The sequence below is a fragment of the Pinus tabuliformis genome, chromosome 1_2 (assembly GCF_031772625.1).
Source record: "Pinus tabuliformis cultivar Carrire ecotype Pingquan chromosome 1_2, CPIR1, whole genome shotgun sequence".
Taxonomy (NCBI): domain Eukaryota; kingdom Viridiplantae; phylum Streptophyta; class Pinopsida; order Pinales; family Pinaceae; genus Pinus; species Pinus tabuliformis.
The window spans coordinates 188,713,936-188,732,647 of record NC_142298.1 but is presented as its reverse complement, the minus strand read 5'-3'; the positions used below and the strand labels follow the sequence as shown (position 1 = coordinate 188,732,647).

Here is an 18,712-nt window from a genome sequence, read left to right as displayed (position 1 = left end):
AAACCCTAAATAGTGTAATCCCTTGATTGGTGGTGTTTGAAGTAGAAGCCTTCGGGGTCTCTTGAATTGATTTTACCAGGCCATTAGATCCCCAAGATCTACTCGGGAGAACCCCCCTTGAGGTTGTGGAGAGCTGGACAGAAGTGAAAGGAAGGTTGATGAGGTGATAGTGGCCCCCTCTTGAGTATAGTGGGTTTTGCAATTGGGCTTTTGGACTTTATCTCAAGAATGTGATATTTTGCTATAACAGGGACCTTTATGGAACACTTAGCATCATTTCCTTTAAAGTAAGACTGTTTGGACAGTGCTCTGCCAGGGGATTTTGAATCAATTGTCCTTTCACATTTTAGAGGTGCTTGGCACTGTATTTGAGTTGTCACCTTGTATGTTTTGTGAAAACTTTGTTGTGAGGTTGCTTTTAGTGGTATTGTGTCCTCTATTTCTTCTTTTAAAGAGTTTTTTTTTATGAGTTAGATGTACGGTTTAAAATTAAAAGTAATACCCTTCAAAAAGATGTGAGAGGTTGTTTGATTGATGCATAGTGTGACCCAAAATATTTTCTTTTGTCCTTTAGGTACAACCACACCCGTTTGGGTATTATCTTTGTATCATAATTTTATGTTAAAACTTAAGACAAGCAGCATTATTTCAAAAAAAAAGTAGTGGTTAGTGAGAAAAAGATGAAGGCACTTATTATTGGGCGATATGACTTTCCGAGCTAACTTATTAAGTTATTAGTAAATCGATGGTTATTCAACCATGATAGATTGGAAGGTACTTGGTCATTCCCACTGGAATTGATGCATCTTCAGCAAACCTATGAAACTAGGTGTTCAACAGGTTTGAGAACAAGCTTCAGGGGCAGTTCACTCGAGATACACTGCTTGCAAGGAGAATCACCACAGTAAATAGAATCGTGGCAGCAAAGCATTCTAATAATATTTCTTGCATCTTTCCTTCTACGACAAGATATAGGAATTTGGAGATGCCCCTCAGGCAATTCCTTTAAAGAAACAAAAAGGAAACATTGTTCTCTCACTAGTATCAATGGACATCCACATAAACACCTCTTGATGTCGGAATAGCTCAAGAAGCAGAGTTGGTAGCTAAATTGGTGGTAAGGGATAGAAAAAGGAAATCTTGATGGTGGGATCTCAGGTGCCATTGTATATAGAATACTATCCATATGGGTAGCATAGGGGGTCTTTTTGGGACTTGCAATACGTTCGCTGGAACCAGTGCTTTTAAAATTTTGGGTTCAAACACTCAAGGATTTATTAGGCATAGAAGCTAGTGGCCAAAGAGTTGCATTGCAAATTTGTTAAAGAAGCTAAACAGGATTTGGTAGAAAGACCTATTAGGATTTTCCCTATTGATAGAGGACAAATTGGTTTGATTCCTTGTTTTGCAGGAAAGAGGTTAGCCAAAAAGGGATTCCTCAACTAGGGACACTTGTGGGAGGATAGATCATTTGGAAAGTTATCAAGCATAAACTTTGCTGACTGCCAAAAAGACAATTTTTTATAGAACTTTGCAAGGTCATTCCATATTCTAGTTTGTTCAAGATGAACTTGTATGCCATGTGACCAATTTAGATTGACTATAAGTGGACCTATGACAAGCTTTTATGGATTACAAGACTATAAATCTACATAACAAACTCCACTAGAAGCCCCCAGGGCCATACAGTGTTGAAACCAAATGGATTAGGTGGTGTCAAGGTATATGGAAAGATCACTTGTCCTTTAAAACCAAGGAGCTTGGATGATTTGCGCTCGACCAGAGTCCAGTGGTTAAAGATAAACTCCAACATTAAGGTTTATCAAATGGCTAGCAGCTACCATGTGTTTCGTCACAAAACAAAGGTTCATGAGCATGTCTTCTAGAGGTGCAAAGATGCCCAATTATTATGGGAATGAGTTGCCTCCTAATGTACAGTTCTTTACGTCATCCCTCTTCATTAGAATCAGGTCATTTGGGAGACGTGGATGCTCAATAGTATGGCAGAGGAATATGAAAAACCATAAATCAGGAATCTTCATTTTGTGGAAAAGGAATCTTAAGCTTATTTAAACAGGGATGCTTTGTGTTTCATTTTTGAAATATTATAGTGTTCAAAGCATGATTAGCAATTCATGTTTCAGATAGGATCCACATTTTCTGTAAGGATGTAGACTCTCTTGAGAATGGAGTTGAGGAAAATATGTTGGAACTCCTTGCCCATTTAGAGGGAATTCGTGTGTATGATTGCATAATGGCTCATCGATTTGTATGTTTTGATGTACTTTCATTTTTGTGCAGTAATGTAATATAAGATGCACTTTCAGAAAAATAAAAAATAAAAAGGTTGACAAAAATATTTCCTTCAAAGGTCACTAAATCTGATCGTAGGAAATTAATTTAACTGCCAAACAAAAAACAGCGTATGCTACCTAATTAATCTGCACCTGAAAGCATAAAATCTCACCTGAAGAGCACTTTTTACATCTCCCTCCATTGTACCATATGGCTTTCTTTGAGGAAATCTTAACAAGTAGTAAATGTCCTCCAAGAAGTCCTAAAGGTGCAGCAAGCTGGCTCAGATAAGAAATTTCTTGTAAAGGAGAACATTGGTCAGACTCTCTTCTTATACACATGAATATGACTGTAAGACTTGCACTAAACTCATCAGTACCTGAATACTTTTCATGGCTGGATTTGCAGGAATAGACTTTCTTAGTGCAACTTCTCCAGTTCGAGGAACCTTTGTGTTAGGTGAATAAAGCACTGCACTTGCAGGAGGGACTAACCAATTGTCAAAATGATTAAAAGGAAATGGGGCAGCTGCTTGATGAACAATAAAAAATATAGCAAACACTCTTCCAAGGATGCTCATTTCACAAGAAAGCATTGCCGCTTGTAATCTGAATTTGAAGCCCATGAATTCCTTCAGTCCCTGAAATTGTACATGCATAAGTTGCTTCTATTTATCAAATTAATCATCTCTCCCCTGAATATTAAAACATAACCATCCTAGACATGCAGGAAAATTTGCATTTGATGATATTAAACAAAAGGTATTTTGCAACTTAGAAGAGTACTTATATTTGGGTATACAGGATCGAAAGAAAACAAGGAAAATTTGAGTCTTTATGCGTAAAATAAGAGAACTTAAATATACAGTCAAAAAACCAGAAATACTAATACATCACAAAGGAATCCTCGAGCATCTCCAATATCAATGGTGAAGTGCAATTTGGTAAAGCAATCACATCCCAAGAAAGAGAAAGTCAGAAGACACAGTATAAAGCATCTGCATTCTCTGTATCAAAGAAATATCCACAGAAAGTGCAATATGCAATCGCATTCCAGCCCAAATGCATTTAGCTGGTACCAATGCAATGTCAGTACAAACACTGCTAAAGAGAGTCAACAAGTCATTACCTTTCATCGGGGTTAAAACTGAAAAACGCATTTCTAAAATAGTGATTCTTATAATTAGATTATTTTCTGTTATGAACCTTTAAATAAATTTTAGATTACAGCACACTTAGAGTTAGAACCAGAACCTTTAAACAGAAATAAAGACCATACCAAACCATCTGTGGACTCAAGTACCGAAAGACCTTCATTCTCAAAATCCTTCGAAAACTAAAAGCCCCAAAAATGTAAAGCTATTGTTCACTGGAACATAAAATTTCTAAAATACTAAATTGTACATCCTGAAACATAAAATGGATTATGGAAGAGCATATTGATCTCACACTAAGTAACAACAATTACAATTACAACAGCTAAATCAGTAGTTGCAACAATTACAAGTTTATTTTTAGTGTTCATCATATAGAGGAATAATAGAAGATTTCGTTTGCTCGGCTAAAATTAGAGAGCCATGCCCTGACCTACTAGGAAAGACTTAAAGTCAGCAACTACAACCAAAGTCCACTTTGGACAGCTCATTTGATGAAGATAATTATTGCATTAAATTCCTATTTTTGAGAGGACCAAAATCGACCTAAAGAACATCAAGTTTGGATTAGCAGAAATGAGTTTTTGAATTTATGCCCTCACATGTGCTTGGGGTTATTGTCATGTCCCCATTTTTATCCTTCTTCATAGTGCAGCCACGGTGAATTTCTAGAGCAGGAGATGGCCAAGTCAGTGGAGCAAGTTTATGTCATCAGGGGTTCTAATGGAGTTTTGCGGAGTTTTTATGGGATTTGATGGCATTCGCTTGGCATATTCCATCATCCACACAGTTTGTCTTTCGTTCTGTCTCATTCTGACAACTTTCAGAAATCAACATTATTATTGGGAATAACTTAATTAATTATGCTCGAGGTGGCATTCCAGCGAGATTAATTGGTGGAACACCTCAGTGTAATAGCTCGTTGGAACCGGAACAGGAAGATCTACAGGATGGGATGGTTAGATATGAGTTTCAGTGGCCTGAGGAGACATGGTGGCCACTTTACCTTTTTTCTCGCATTAAAAGAATATTTTAATTGAAATAAAAGAGGGAAAAGTGCTCCATGATTAAAATAATAATAAAATAGAAGGTTCTAGAGGAGTCCATCAAATCTATAAAAGAGGAGGAGGAGACCATTGGAGGACACCTTGGATTTAGATATTGTTTCATGTATGAGAGGTTGAAAACCCGGTTCTCTACTCCATTGGTAGCCCTAGGATAGAAACCCTCGGGTGATTTAGTGAGATTGGGAGAGTACCCATCTCCCCTTGGTGAGTTCATCTAGAATTCACAAGAGAGCTTAGTAGTGGCTGTTTGGTTCAATTTTGGTGGAGGGCCCATGCGGCATTGGAGCAGATCCTTGAGGCCAATTCTATCTCAGTTATCTCAGCGATTTTTGTTATTCCAAAATGTAAAACCCCAATTTATATATTATAATAAAAGCTGAGATTATTTCTGCTCATTGTAAGGTTGATTTGCATGCATTCTCATGTTCTATTTTACATGGAAATCTTCTGTTTATGAATGGAAAATTTATCTGAAGTATTTATGAGTTAAAGTTTGAGAAAACCCCAAATTTTTCCATTTGGGACACTACAGTGGTATCAGAGCCCTGAGCTTGGCTCAGCCTATGGGTTTGGGTTTCTAGTTTTCAATCGAGATTTTTCGAGGGTTTTGAAGGTGCTAAGATTCTTTTAGTCGGAAAGAATTTTTATTGCATTGTCGGAGAAGCAAAAATTATTCATTTATCATATTGTCACATCTTTGATAAAAGATTGACAAAATGACGTCTAATATAGACTGCATAATTCTAGTGCTACTAAATTGAATTTTTCTCTACAACGGCAGAAGGGTCGACTCTTTATGAAGCCCAAATATTATCTTCAAAAGCCGAATATTATTTGAGGCAGAGTATCATTTGAAAATTTTCGAACGGTCGTGTGCATATATTATTTTTCAAAAGGCAAGGCGTGAGCATAAAGGCCGAAAATGAAATATTGGGCCAAATTAGTTTGAAGGAGGCGTGGCGTATTAAGGAACCAAGGGATTTAATTATTGGCCAAGGTTAATTCAAAATTCCTACTACGCCTTCAAGATTTCCTCACCATTCTGGAGTGCACTAGATTACCTATGCATGGGGTCAAATGCAGGGAATAGTGTACGTTTATAGTGTGAGTGGAGCCGATTCATCCACGTAAACCATCGGCCAGCCACACTGAAACAGCGATTTGGGAGGAGTTTGTGTTATCAAGACCGGAAGTGGATCGAACGGTGGACAAATCCACGTAGACTTGGTGTAAATCGCATTGCATGTGCAGAACCTGCGATCTTGTCAAACGATCGGAATCAAGTGCACGTGTAGAAGAATCGAGTTGTTTGCAGCAAATTGATGATTGGCAATCTGATTGTTGACTCAGCCACGGAACGTACATGTCGAGCACGTCATTGGTAGGGGCCGAGACCAACAAAGTGTTGGGCGTATTCGTGGAGCCTGTGATGGGCCTGGAGCGAGTGCCAAGAGTGTTGTGTTATGTTGAAATTTATAGGTATTACCCGTTAGAAATTTTTCTGTATTCTCTAGTTTATTTCACCTACTTGTTTAATTACTAACAAGTTATTTAACCGTATAAATACTGAAATAAACACAATACAGTCTCAACCATCTACACATCAACAACTGAAAGAAATGAACAAACACACAAGGGGCACCGTTATTTTTGGACAATCATCCCCAGAAAAACCCAACTTGGGAAAACCGGTGCAGCAGTTCTGAGGGTTTTATTATTAAGCAGCTTTTCTTGAGTACACTGGGTGCCAAACTGGCTTACCCGACAGAGAAATCTATCTGGCAGCAATACCTCTCTTTGGAAGCAGATATTTTGAAAGTCTACTCCACGAAACCCTCTCCGTCCCACTCTGAAGCACTGCGTCAGCCCTCCTGGCCTCTGCGTCAACCCTCTGAGACTCTGCGCAGCCTCTCTGGCCCTCTGCATCACTTCTGAAGCCTCTATGTCAGTCACGCAGGCCCTTTTGGCCTCTGCGCAGTCACTGCTAGCCTCTGCATGGCTTCCTCTCGCTCTGCGTCTGCCTCTCTGCCTTTGCACTGGTCTTCTGGCACTATCTCTACCTTTGCGTTGGTCTTCCAGCACTATCTCTGCCTTGCATTCACTGCTCCTTGCTGCAATACTGATCACTGGTTCGATTTCTTGTAGCAAACCCCGCTCTAGAAAATCGAACTGACTGATCACTCTGGTGTGTCTCCAACTGACCCTCAAGCCTCCCTCTTATACTTTTTTCTGTTGAGTCTTAAACGCCCAAGATTACATCTCTAATCAACGGCTAAGATTATATTTGGCTTGATCCATGTCCTTTAGAACCTTCTAACCCAATTTTATATTAAAATTTAATACCCATTAATATTTTTATTTTCCTAAGTTTAGACTTAGGAACCCATTAAACCTATTAATTATTTTAATATCTCCTTCACCGGGCAGAATTTCCCCAAACCATTTCTGGGTCTTGGAGATCTCATGTGCTTTAGCCTCTCCACCAATTTTCATGGCTAGAGCACATCCGATGCTACCCCAAATCAACATGTTACATGCTTCAAAGGGGCTGCATTGGCTGCTGAAGACAATGTTATTTCCAAGGCCAACCTTTTATTGTTGATAGATGGTATGACGTGTTATGCTACCTTAATTCTAGTGCGATGATGAATACGAAACCTCTCTCTTCCGAGTATAACAGAGTTTGTTATGCAGAACAAGGGTGGGGTGGTTGTTAGTTGATATTGTGTTTATATGATTGAACCTGTAGGAGCTTGAAAAATCTGCTCGAGTCAATTTGGTACCAGAACCATTTGCTGGAGGGTGTTAACATTATTATTCATTGAACTACTAAACTAACTGTGGTCCAATGCTTGACTGGGTCTAAATTTATGCTTGAGGAGGCCAAGACTCTTGAGCAAACAGACTCAAAAACTTGCTACAGGAATACAGTATTGTTGTTCCATCTCAGGCATGACGGGAGGCTCAGATTTTAGAGATCAATCCATTGTCGCAGAGGTTCCATATAACTGGGTTGTCCGTAGACTTCCATTTGTATTCCTTATTGCTTGACATGCAAAAATTTCTTATAACAATGCCCAGACGAAGTTTCTTGCATCTCTGAGCGAATTATCTTGGCAATTGGGCAAAATTCTGACTTGTTAGCAAACTAAGATCCATCACTTGTTTCTGGACGTGGGACCAATTCAAAGGCCGAGCATGGGCACTGTTATTGCTGGAAAAAAAAAACGTGGATCATCTCTCTCTGAAGTTGTACTTCATATAGAGCTGGAAACACTGCTGATAAGGAGGCTGAATCAGAACTTGCTCCTGCTGTTGAAGACTGTTATCATTGTGGATGAAATTGCCAGGTTCCTCTGTTTGTTTTACCACTGTTGTTTAATTTGAATAGTGCTATCTAAATTTATATTTCCTGTTTGGTAGCAGCACTATCTTTATCTATAACCTACAAATTATACCTACAACAATTGCCCACCAGTTCAATACTTTGCCAAATTTCTGAGTTGTTCTGATTAGAGATTGGGGTTTTCCATATATGCCGCCAAATGTTGTCAACCTCTATGTCAATTCCATTCCTAAATTAAGTCATACTCTTGATTGAGTCAAGCCCTATTGTGGTCATGAGCTGCCATTATCATTGCATGGTGTTGTAAATGTTGAGTTGAAGAGTCTGTCAGACAAGTCATGTATGTGTGCAGCCACTTTATGTCTCTTTGATATAGTGTTGCTAAGTCATTATAATGAGGAGGTTGATGTACTATTGTCATGTATAATTCAATTGATGTACTTATCATTATTAAACTAAAACATGGATCAAACCTTTATAAACTCCCTTAATAAACCAACAGCAACAAACATCAAACCTTTCTCAAGAGGGATCTATGCCCTTCTTTGGAGGGAACAGCCAAAGGAAGTGCAGAAGGGGCAGGAAATAGGACACAAGATTTTTGCTCTTGGAATAGATTTGAAGCACATGAGAGTCACATGGAAAGTTCTCTTCAAATTTGATGAACTAGATGCCCTCAGTTCCAAAGTGAGCCAGTTAGAAGGGAGAAAACTGATTTGGGCACTAAAACCAGCTATGTTTGCTCTCATACAACACAAGTTCTTGGAGGAACCTTGTGAAGGGATTAAACTTCCAGTTGCATCTTGTTTCAATCACATCATGAGACTAACTACCCCTAGAGCTCCTTACAATGATGATGTTATGAGGAGAATTTTCAAGCTGATAGTGGATACTTTTTAGGACTTAGACAACAATGCAGGTCCTACTTTTGGGAAGAAGCTTGAGATTTTAGGAGTTATGGCCATGACTAGGACTTATGAAATCTTGTTTGATCTTGAGTGTGATGATTTGATCCTGCAGATGTTCCAATGCTTCTTCAGCATTAGGAAACATCATTCTAACACAGTCATAGCGCACATGCAGTCTGTTGTCGCGCGGATTGACACGACAACGCTCAGACCGGGGGCTGTCACTCTGATCCCCGATCCCTCCGTTTAAACCTGTCTCCCGCGGCTAAGGGGGGTAGTCCCTGTGAGATGATGAGACCAACTGTCGACCAGTGGGTTGGAAGACACGAGATACGATATAAAAAGGACTCGATGGATTTGATTAATTTAGCAGACCAGTGCCTTAAGAGATTGTTATTAAAACGATTACTTGTTAGATGATAGAAAAATAAACCGTGAACAGCAATCATTTATCTAAAACACAATGCTTTAAGAATAACCAAAACGATATCCAGTAACTGAAAGTTTTCAAAAAAAGATGAATGCTTTAAACCACCATGAATCATAAACCATTAACCAGATATCAATTTCGCATCTCGGCTTGAAAATTCAGCATGAAAGATAGAACATGATAGACAACTGAAACTGGATCCGAAAAAAAGGAAATTTTCCAATTTTATATATATATATATATATATATATATTTTTTTTTTTTTAAATATTAAACAAAACCCAAAAATAAAAATAAAAATAAAAAAAACCTAAATTAAAGTTAATCTAAAAACCTAACTATATAAAAATTAAAACTAAGATTTAAACTAAACCTAGAGCTTCAAAAGATACAATTAAACTATCAAAAAATTAAAACTTTAATCCTAAACAAAAGAAACTTTTTCTTTTTTATTTTATTTTTATTATCTAAAAAAAAAAGTGAAACTATATAAAAATGAAACTAAAGCTTTAATAAAATTTAAATTTGCTAAGCTAAAAAATAAAACCTAACAAACCTAAACTAAAATCTAATTTAAAAATTATTCTAAAATCTACGTTAATCTAAAGTTATAAAATCAAAAATCCTAATAAATAACAATTAAAAAAAAAAATAAACTAAATGCTACCTTTTTTATTTTTATTTTTTTTTTTATAAAACAAAAGTTAAAAAAAAAGAAATCTAAAATTTGTCTAAAACCTAACAAATTAAACTCTAAACAAACATTTTAATAATCCTAAAAAAAAAAACAAAGCGTATTAACCTATGACTAAATGAAAATAAAGATTAAGTAAAAATAAACTTGAAACTAACGCATACAACCAAAGTCATATATACAACAAAAACGAAACCAATGAAGAAAGCGACCAGGCGAATGATCCGGCTTTTTACACAGTCGATGGCGGCAGCGGGCAGAAAATTGAATCGGTTTTGAAAACTTACCTGGGCGATTTACCTGAAAAATTTCCACGCATGCCCACAGAACTTCGGCCAGCACAAGAGGAATAGAAATGAGCGAACTTTACCTGGTTTTCAAATCGGTTTAGGCACGTTGACAGGCTTCCAGATCGATTCGAGCTCAGAGATACTCGCTCAAGCCGTCAAAGGATTTACGCTGTACGCCCCTTCAGCTTACCCTATGATTTTCCTAGCTTGCTCATACACATTCCCATCGAAATTCAAGGCTGAGCGCAGCTGACGGCGATGAGCAAATCGTGATATGCTGTAGCGGTGTGTATGAACCAGATTGCAGGTGTTTCGTCGTCCGTCCCAAGAAATGAGTTGCTCACCACGCATATTTGCTATCTAAGCTTTCCTCGACATGTTCCCGTCTGCGTGAGTGAGGAATGCATATGATCGAAATTCTGCTGAAACCCTTTGCTCGGAGGTTTTGGCACGTTCCTTGTCACCAGCCAAGGAAATTTGACCGCGGTGAGATCTGGATGAGCGAGGAGTGCACAGATCTGGCAGCTTATTTAATCCCGCAGTGCCCCCGCTAGACCAGACAGCAATTGAATGCGGAGATCTGAGCAGCAACGACAAAAGGAAATACGATTCCTTGCAGGCCGAGAAGATCCTCACGGATGATGGCGTGATGAGATTAAGAATCTTGAACGTTTGCAGATCAAATGGGATTTTGGCGACAGGATTTTGCATTGACGGCAGAGACAGGATTTTTCAATGTATGCTTTGCAGCTCCTTGCTAAATAAGAAAAACAAAAAACCCTAATTAAAACTGTATAAAAAAAATTGAAACCCTAGATCTGAAAATTTAATGTACAAACTTGGCCCCTTAACAGACAGATTCAGCAGTAAGCACGGAAAACATTTTAAATAACAGAAATTTCAGATCGTCACTGTGAAGAACTTCAGAAGATCTCTCATGCAAACTTAGAAAAATAAACCGAATGATAGACCCAGGATCAAATCCAACTGGGCTCAACACAAAATGCTTGCGGGAGTTGGCTGGTTCAGCCGAGAACTTCCCCGAACGCCCACAAAATTTCCTTCAATGATGTTTTCTGCACATCTCAAAACAATTGTCAATAAAGAGGGCAAAAATGCTGCTAGATCTCAGGAAGTAATTGAGATACCTGCCATTACTTCAGAAACCCTAACAGCACCCAAACCCCAGCAAGTGAACAAGATACCTGTGCTCACAATACTCTACAAAAAAGCTATTATTAACGGCTGAAAATAACATATGCAGAAAATGAAACAATCTCACAGCATTTTAAGAGAGTAACACCAGCAAGATATGGACCCCAAAGTCTTCTTTTATTAACCAGAAACAGATTTACAAGAGAGCTTCTTCAGTATCTGACTCACAGATCCAATGAATCTGAAAATGACTCCTAGCACCCTATTTAAAGGAAATGCTCCAACGGCTAGTTCGATTGATCCATGTAAAAATGATCTCGACCGTTGATGAGAATCAAGACATCTCTTGATCTCATCCGTCGATTTATTCAATTAATTTTTTATTATTATTTTTTAAATTTTTAAATTATTTTTTATTATTATTTTTTTGAATTTTTGAATTTTTATTATTTTTTTTTATTTATTTCATTTTTTAAATTTTTAAATTTTTAATCTTTTATTATTTTATTTCATTTTTTAAATGGATCATCGAACTAAGCCATTGGAAACATCACCTAGGACCTAGGACTTAGGACTCACGAGGGGATTTAAAACATTTCTCAACCCTCAGGACACATTACATCATGATTTTTTTACAATTTACATCTCAAAAGGATGAACCCACTTAACACAGACCCTCATAGAACACCCAGTTCTGCGACACAACTATAATCTAGCAGACTAACATATAAGACTCTCCCAAACTTTCTGATGACGGAATCCATCCCGGCTTTGGGGTCAGGTTTGAAGGAAAACTCTGCCGATCCGTGGATCGGTGAGACAAAAAACCTTCCGGGACGTAGATCATCAACAGAAAGTTAGGTCCACCTAGGCAAATTACATACATGACTTCATGTCTGCTAAGATTATTTACAGTTAATACATGCAGACTGGGTTTACAATCAAAAAGATCAAACTGCTGATGATGGCAGGATGGCACGGACATGCTGCTCAGGTGCTGCCCCTTTTTGCCGAGAAAAGGGGGGTGTACTGCATGGGTAGTTGACCAGTAGTGGTCAACATCTGGCTCTACTTGGGGACACGTTGCTGCTTGCAGGAATGTGAGAATCCAGAATCTGCATCAATACAACACAAAAATAAGTAGCGTCCATCCAAAAATCAGCATATACATTAAGCACAGGAAAAAGAAAAAAAAAGCTCTTCATTTATTAACTATCTAAAGCAGAAACGAAAATGCGGAAAAACAAGGAGTAGGGTTAGAAATACGATACAAAAGGATGCCCTACGGCATCAGATGTTTTCAATATAGTGCATACTGAGCATTTGCCTGCTTTCAGGCAAATCTGTGGGCTGCTTGTCGGATGTGCCATGTCCAATTTTGCATATGGTAGGACTTTTTCCTATCCGAAAATCAAGCTGCTCACGGCCGTCTGATGTATCAAATCTTCGTCTTATCTTCTTTCTCTTGCGCTTCTTCTTTCTGGCTGGTTGAATTACTGATGACCTGGTACTTTCTGTTTCAAAGCTATCAGATGAAGTATGTAAGATATGCGTGCTATGTCTTTCTTCATCTTGCATCTGATCTTTATCATTCTTAAGTCTGTCTGGATCACCCTCAATCAACCATCTTTCAATCGAATCAACAGCCTCCCAATAATAAGATGAATCTTGTTGCAACAAATGAGAAGGCTCCTGATCTGTTGATGTTCCCTGGTTTCTCTCATTTTCCAATTGCTGAAACCCTTGAACCTGCATTCTAATGGCATCCATCTGTCTAGAGTGTTTAACCTTTATATCATTGATTTGTCTGGCATGGTATTCTTGCATGTCCTTTATTACTTTAACATTTCCTTCCTTTATGTTCATCAAGCAGTGCTGTATGGAATTTATTTCTTCTCTGTGATTTGCTTGCATGTCAGCCAACTGATTGTTATGATTGAATGTCATTATAGTCATTTCCTCATCCATAGTGAATAACTTATTTTGCATAGAGTCAATTTCCCTATCATAATCAGCTTTCATGGTCACCATATTTTCCTCTAAGACTGACATCTTGCTATGCATGTTTCGAATTTCTGTTTCATATTTAGTTTTTATGGCCTCAATTTCTTTAGCATGGTGACTTTGCGTGACCTCAATCTCTCTATTACGTTTCTCCAGGTGAGTGCATAAAGTTTTCACATCATTGACATAATTAGTTTGATTGATTTCCATATTTCTTACCAGCATCATTAGATCTCGTATAATTTGCTTTTGCTCTTCTTTTTCATTGTCATTTGCCCCTGATTTTTCATTATCATGAACTTGATCTGCAGTATTTTCGGTGGATGACACATTTTGACATGAAGAATCGTCCTGGGATCTTTCAGCTGGACCTCCTATCAAATTACTCACATTCTGTTGCACAATTTTGGAGGAAGAAGGCAAGCTGTTTGGATAACCATATCTATCTTCAAAAGCATTGATAATATCAGCCAAAGAAGAGAAAGAATCCTTAGGAAAATTGTTAAACCAATTCAAAGCATCATCTTCTAAAGAAAGGACAAATAGACGCATTTTGATATCACCATGATGAAACTGAGGGGGTCTGCAATATATGATCATGAAGCGAATAAACAGGTCAATATGCCTTTTAGCAGCGATTGGATCACCATCTGAAAAAATAGGCAATTCAGGAAGGGCATCTTCCGGAAAATCATGGAGACGTTCAGTAAAACGACATGGCTTAAATGAATAATCCATGATGAACAATAAGGGATGATAGAACTAGATCTTTGCTCAAGAAAATCAAAAGATGAAACCAGTGGAGTCGCCACTTGAACAACGAATCTGATTCTAGGATCCAAAAAGAAACAACAAGCAGATATGAGGAAAGATTCTTGTCTGGGAAAAATGAGAAAAGTGGAGTCGCCACCCAAACAAGAAACAAAATCGAAGAGATGCTGCTGATATATGATGAAAAGATGCCAAAATATTGAATCTGCCAGCTCAACCGAGAGATGAGAAAGATGAGAAGATGAATGATTGAAAGTCGTTGAAACACCAAGGACAGAAAAACTCTTTCCCCGGCAACGGCGCCAAAAAATGTTGTCGCGCGGATTGACACGACAACGCTCAGACCGGGGGCTGTCACTCTGATCCCCGATCCCTCCGTTTAAACCTGTCTCCCGCGGCTAAGGGGGGTAGTCCCTGTGAGATGATGAGACCAACTGTCGACCAGTGGGTTGGGAGACACGAGATACGATATAAAAAGGACTCGATGGATTTGATTAATTTAGCAGACCAGTGCCTTAAGAGATTGTTATTAAAACGATTACTTGTTAGATGATAGAAAAATAAACCGTGAACAGCAATCATTTATCTAAAACACAATGCTTTAAGAATAACCAAAACGATATCCAGTAACTGAAAGTTTTCAAAAAAAGATGAATGCTTTAAACCACCATGAATCATAAACCATTAACCAGATATCAATTTCGCATCTCGGCTTGAAAATTCAGCATGAAAGATAGAACATGATAGACAACTGAAACTGGATCCGAAAAAAAGGAAATTTTCCAATTTTTTATATATATATATATATATATATATATTTTTTTTTAAATATTAAACAAAACCCAAAAATAAAAATAAAAATAAAAAAAACCTAAATTAAAGTTAATCTAAAAACCTAACTATATAAAAATTAAAACTAAGATTTAAACTAAACCTAGAGCTTCAAAAGATACAATTAAACTATCAAAAAATTAAAACTTTAATCCTAAACAAAAGAAACTTTTTCTTTTTTATTTTATTTTTATTATCTAAAAAAAAAAGTGAAACTATATAAAAATGAAACTAAAGCTTTAATAAAATTTAAATTTGCTAAGCTAAAAAATAAAACCTAACAAACCTAAACTAAAATCTAATTTAAAAATTATTCTAAAATCTACGTTAATCTAAAGTTATAAAATCAAAAATCCTAATAAATAACAATTAAAAAAAAAAATAAACTAAATGCTACCTTTTTTATTTTTTTTTTTTTTTTATAAAACAAAAGTTAAAAAAAAAGAAATCTAAAATTTGTCTAAAACCTAACAAATTAAACTCTAAACAAACATTTTAATAATCCTAAAAAAAAAAACAAAGCGTATTAACCTATGACTAAATGAAAATAAAGATTAAGTAAAAATAAACTTGAAACTAACGCATACAACCAAAGTCATATATACAACAAAAACGAAACCAATGAAGAAAGCGACCAGGCGAATGATCCGGCTTTTTACACAGTCGATGGCGGCAGCGGGCAGAAAATTGAATCGGTTTTGAAAACTTACCTGGGCGATTTACCTGAAAAATTTCCACGCATGCCCACAGAACCTCGGCCAGCACAAGAGGAATAGGAATAAGCGAATTTTACCTGGTTTTTTAAATCGGTTTAGGCACATTGACAGGTTTACCAGATCGATTTGAGCTCAGAGAATACTACCTCAAGCCGTCAAGGAGTTACGTTGTACGCCCCTTCAGCTTACCCTATGATTTTCATAGCCTGCTCATACACATTCCCATCGAAATTCAAGGCTGAGCGCAGCTGACGGCGATGAGCAAATCGTGATATGCTGTAGCGGTGTGTATGAACCAGATTGCAGGTGTTTCGTCGTCCGTCCCAAGAAATGAGTTGCTCACCACGCATATTTGCTATCTAAGCTTTCCTCGACATGTTCCCGTCTGCGTGAGTGAGGAATGCATATGATCGAAATTCTGCTGAAACCCTTTGCTCGGAGGTTTTGGCACGTTCCTTGTCACCAGCAAAGGAAATTTGACGGCGGTAAGATCTGGATGAGCGAGGAGCGCACAGATCTGGCAGCTTATTTAGTCCCGCAGTGCCCCCGCTAGACCAGACAGCAATTGAATGCGGAGATCTGAGCAGCAACGACAAAAGGAAATACAATTCCTTGCAGGCCGAGAAGATCCTCACGGATGATGGCGTGATGAGATTAAGAATCTTGAACGTTTGCAGATCAAATGGGATTTTGGCGACAGGATTTTGCATTGACGGCAGAGACAGGATTTTTCAATGTATGCTTTGCAGCTCCTTGCTAAATAAGAAAAACAAAAAACCCTAATTAAAACTGTATAAAAAAAATTGAAACCCTAGATCTGAAAATTTAATGTACAAACTTGGCCCCTTAACAGACAGATTCAGCAGTAAGCACGGAAAACATTTTAAATAACAGAAATTTCAGATCGTCACTGTGAAGAACTTCAGAAGATCTCTCATGCAAACTTAGAAAAATAAACCGAATGATAGACCCAGGATCAAATCCAACTGGGCTCAACACAAAATGCTTGCGGGAGTTGGCTGGTTCAGCCGAGAACTTCCCCGAACGCCCACAAAATTTCCTTCAATGGTGTTTTCTGCACATCTCAAAACAATTGTCAATAAAGAGGGCAAAAATGCTGCTAGATCTCAGGAAGTAATTGAGATACCTGCCATTACTTCAGAAACCCTAACAGCACCCAAACCCCAGCAAGTGAACAAGATACCTGTGCTCACAATACTCTACAAAAAAGCTATTATTAACGGCTGAAAATAACATATGCAGAAAATGAAACAATCTCACAGCATTTTAAGAGAGTAACACCAGCAAGATATGGACCCCAAAGTCTTCTTTTATTAACCAGAAACAGATTTACAAGAGAGCTTCTTCAGTATCTGACTCACAGATCCAATGAATCTGAAAATGACTCCTAGCACCCTATTTAAAGGAAATGCTCCAACGGCTAGTTCGATTGATCCATGTAAAAATGATCTCGACCGTTGATGAGAATCAAGACATCTCTTGATCTCATCCGTCGATTTATTCAATTAATTTTTTATTATTATTTTTTAAATTTTTAAATTATTTTTTATTATTATTTTTTTGAATTTTTGAATTTTTATTATTTTTTTTTATTTATTTCATTTTTTAAATTTTTAAATTTTTAATCTTTTATTATTTTATTTCATTTTTTAAATGGATCATCGAACTAAGCCATTGGAAACATCACCTAGGACCTAGGACTTAGGACTCACGAGGGGATTTAAAACATTTCTCAACCCTCAGGACACATTACATCATGATTTTTTTACAATTTACATCTCAAAAGGATGAACCCACTTAACACAGACCCTCATAGAACACCCAGTTCTGCGACACAACTATAATCTAGCAGACTAACATATAAGACTCTCCCAAACTTTCTGATGACGGAATCCATCCCGGCTTTGGGGTCAGGTTTGAAGGAAAACTCTGCCGATCCGTGGATCGGTGAGACAAAAAACCTTCCGGGACGTAGATCATCAACAGAAAGTTAGGTCCACCTAGGCAAATTACATACATGACTTCATGTCTGCTAAGATTATTTACAGTTAATACATGCAGACTGGGTTTACAATCAAAAAGATCAAACTGCTGATGATGGCAGGATGGCACGAACATGCTGCTCAGGTGCTGCCCCTTTTTGCCGAGAAAAGGGGGGTGTACTGCATGGGTAGTTGACCAGTAGTGGTCAACACAGTCCATCTTATCATCATGTATGAGAAGCCGTGATGCCATCTGTCGGGAGTTGCAGTCTTGATTGTGGTCTGTTTGGAGGAGAGAGCAGTTAGTCTCACCTGTTGCTTATGGTCTAGCTGAGAGGTTGGCTGAGCAGAACATTGGGTTGTTCAGGAGGCAGTTGACCAAGGAGGAACAACTCAGGTTTGGGGGCTCATGCAACAATAATGAGATGAGGAAGGGACTTTGCTTCATCTGCAAAGGACCTTGGGGACCTGACCACTCATGCTTGAGTGACACTGAGGAGATGACAAAGGTAGAGCAGGGAGATATTCTGTATGTCTTCATTGGACAAGTCCATGGGTTCATACGATGATACCTTAGAGGAGCATGAGTCGTCATATGGAGTTGATGACAGTAGCCCAGATATGCATCCATGTGTGGTAGAGGAGTATGTGGAGCAGCCGACGGTTCCCATGTGGGAAAGATCCCAGAGAACAGATGAGCGGCTAATGACTCAGCATAGAGAGCACATAGAGGAGCATGAGTCATGTTGAGTCATTGACATCAAGCCAGATTCATATGATGAGCAGTCTGTGGGTACTAGGAGAGACATTCAAGGTAGCGTGTCACTAGTAATGAGTCAACATGAGCAGCATATGATGAAGCGTGAGTCAACTAAGAAGGATGAGGCGCACAGTATGCATGATGAGCCTTCTTGGGAGAGCCAGTTGGAGGTTCATATTGAACCCGTGATGATGGAGGAGGAGTAGCCACCCTTGGGGTCAGCCACTGATGACGAGCAGACATATGTATAGACAGTTGGCAAGGTGACATTACTTGCTGACACTTTTCC

At 38.0% G+C, this 18,712-nt stretch overlaps 1 protein-coding gene across 3 annotated transcripts in view; it reads right to left on the bottom strand.

Annotated features, from left to right (window-relative positions):
- The window catches only part of LOC149205126 (Cyclophilin-like peptidyl-prolyl cis-trans isomerase family protein), a 454,055-nt gene that overhangs the window by 369,663 nt on the left and 65,680 nt on the right, over window positions 1-18,712 (bottom strand). For all 3 annotated transcript variants that reach the window (XM_089394898.1, XM_089394897.1, XM_089394896.1), the window contains exons 2-3: window positions 2,675-2,935; window positions 2,468-2,557 (exon numbers count right to left, since the gene is read on the bottom strand). In XM_089394898.1, coding sequence (XP_089251024.1) covers window positions 2,468-2,557; window positions 2,675-2,920 — 336 coding nt within the window. In that variant the 5' untranslated portion in view covers window positions 2,921-2,935. The remainder of the gene's footprint in view (window positions 1-2,467; window positions 2,558-2,674; window positions 2,936-18,712) is intronic.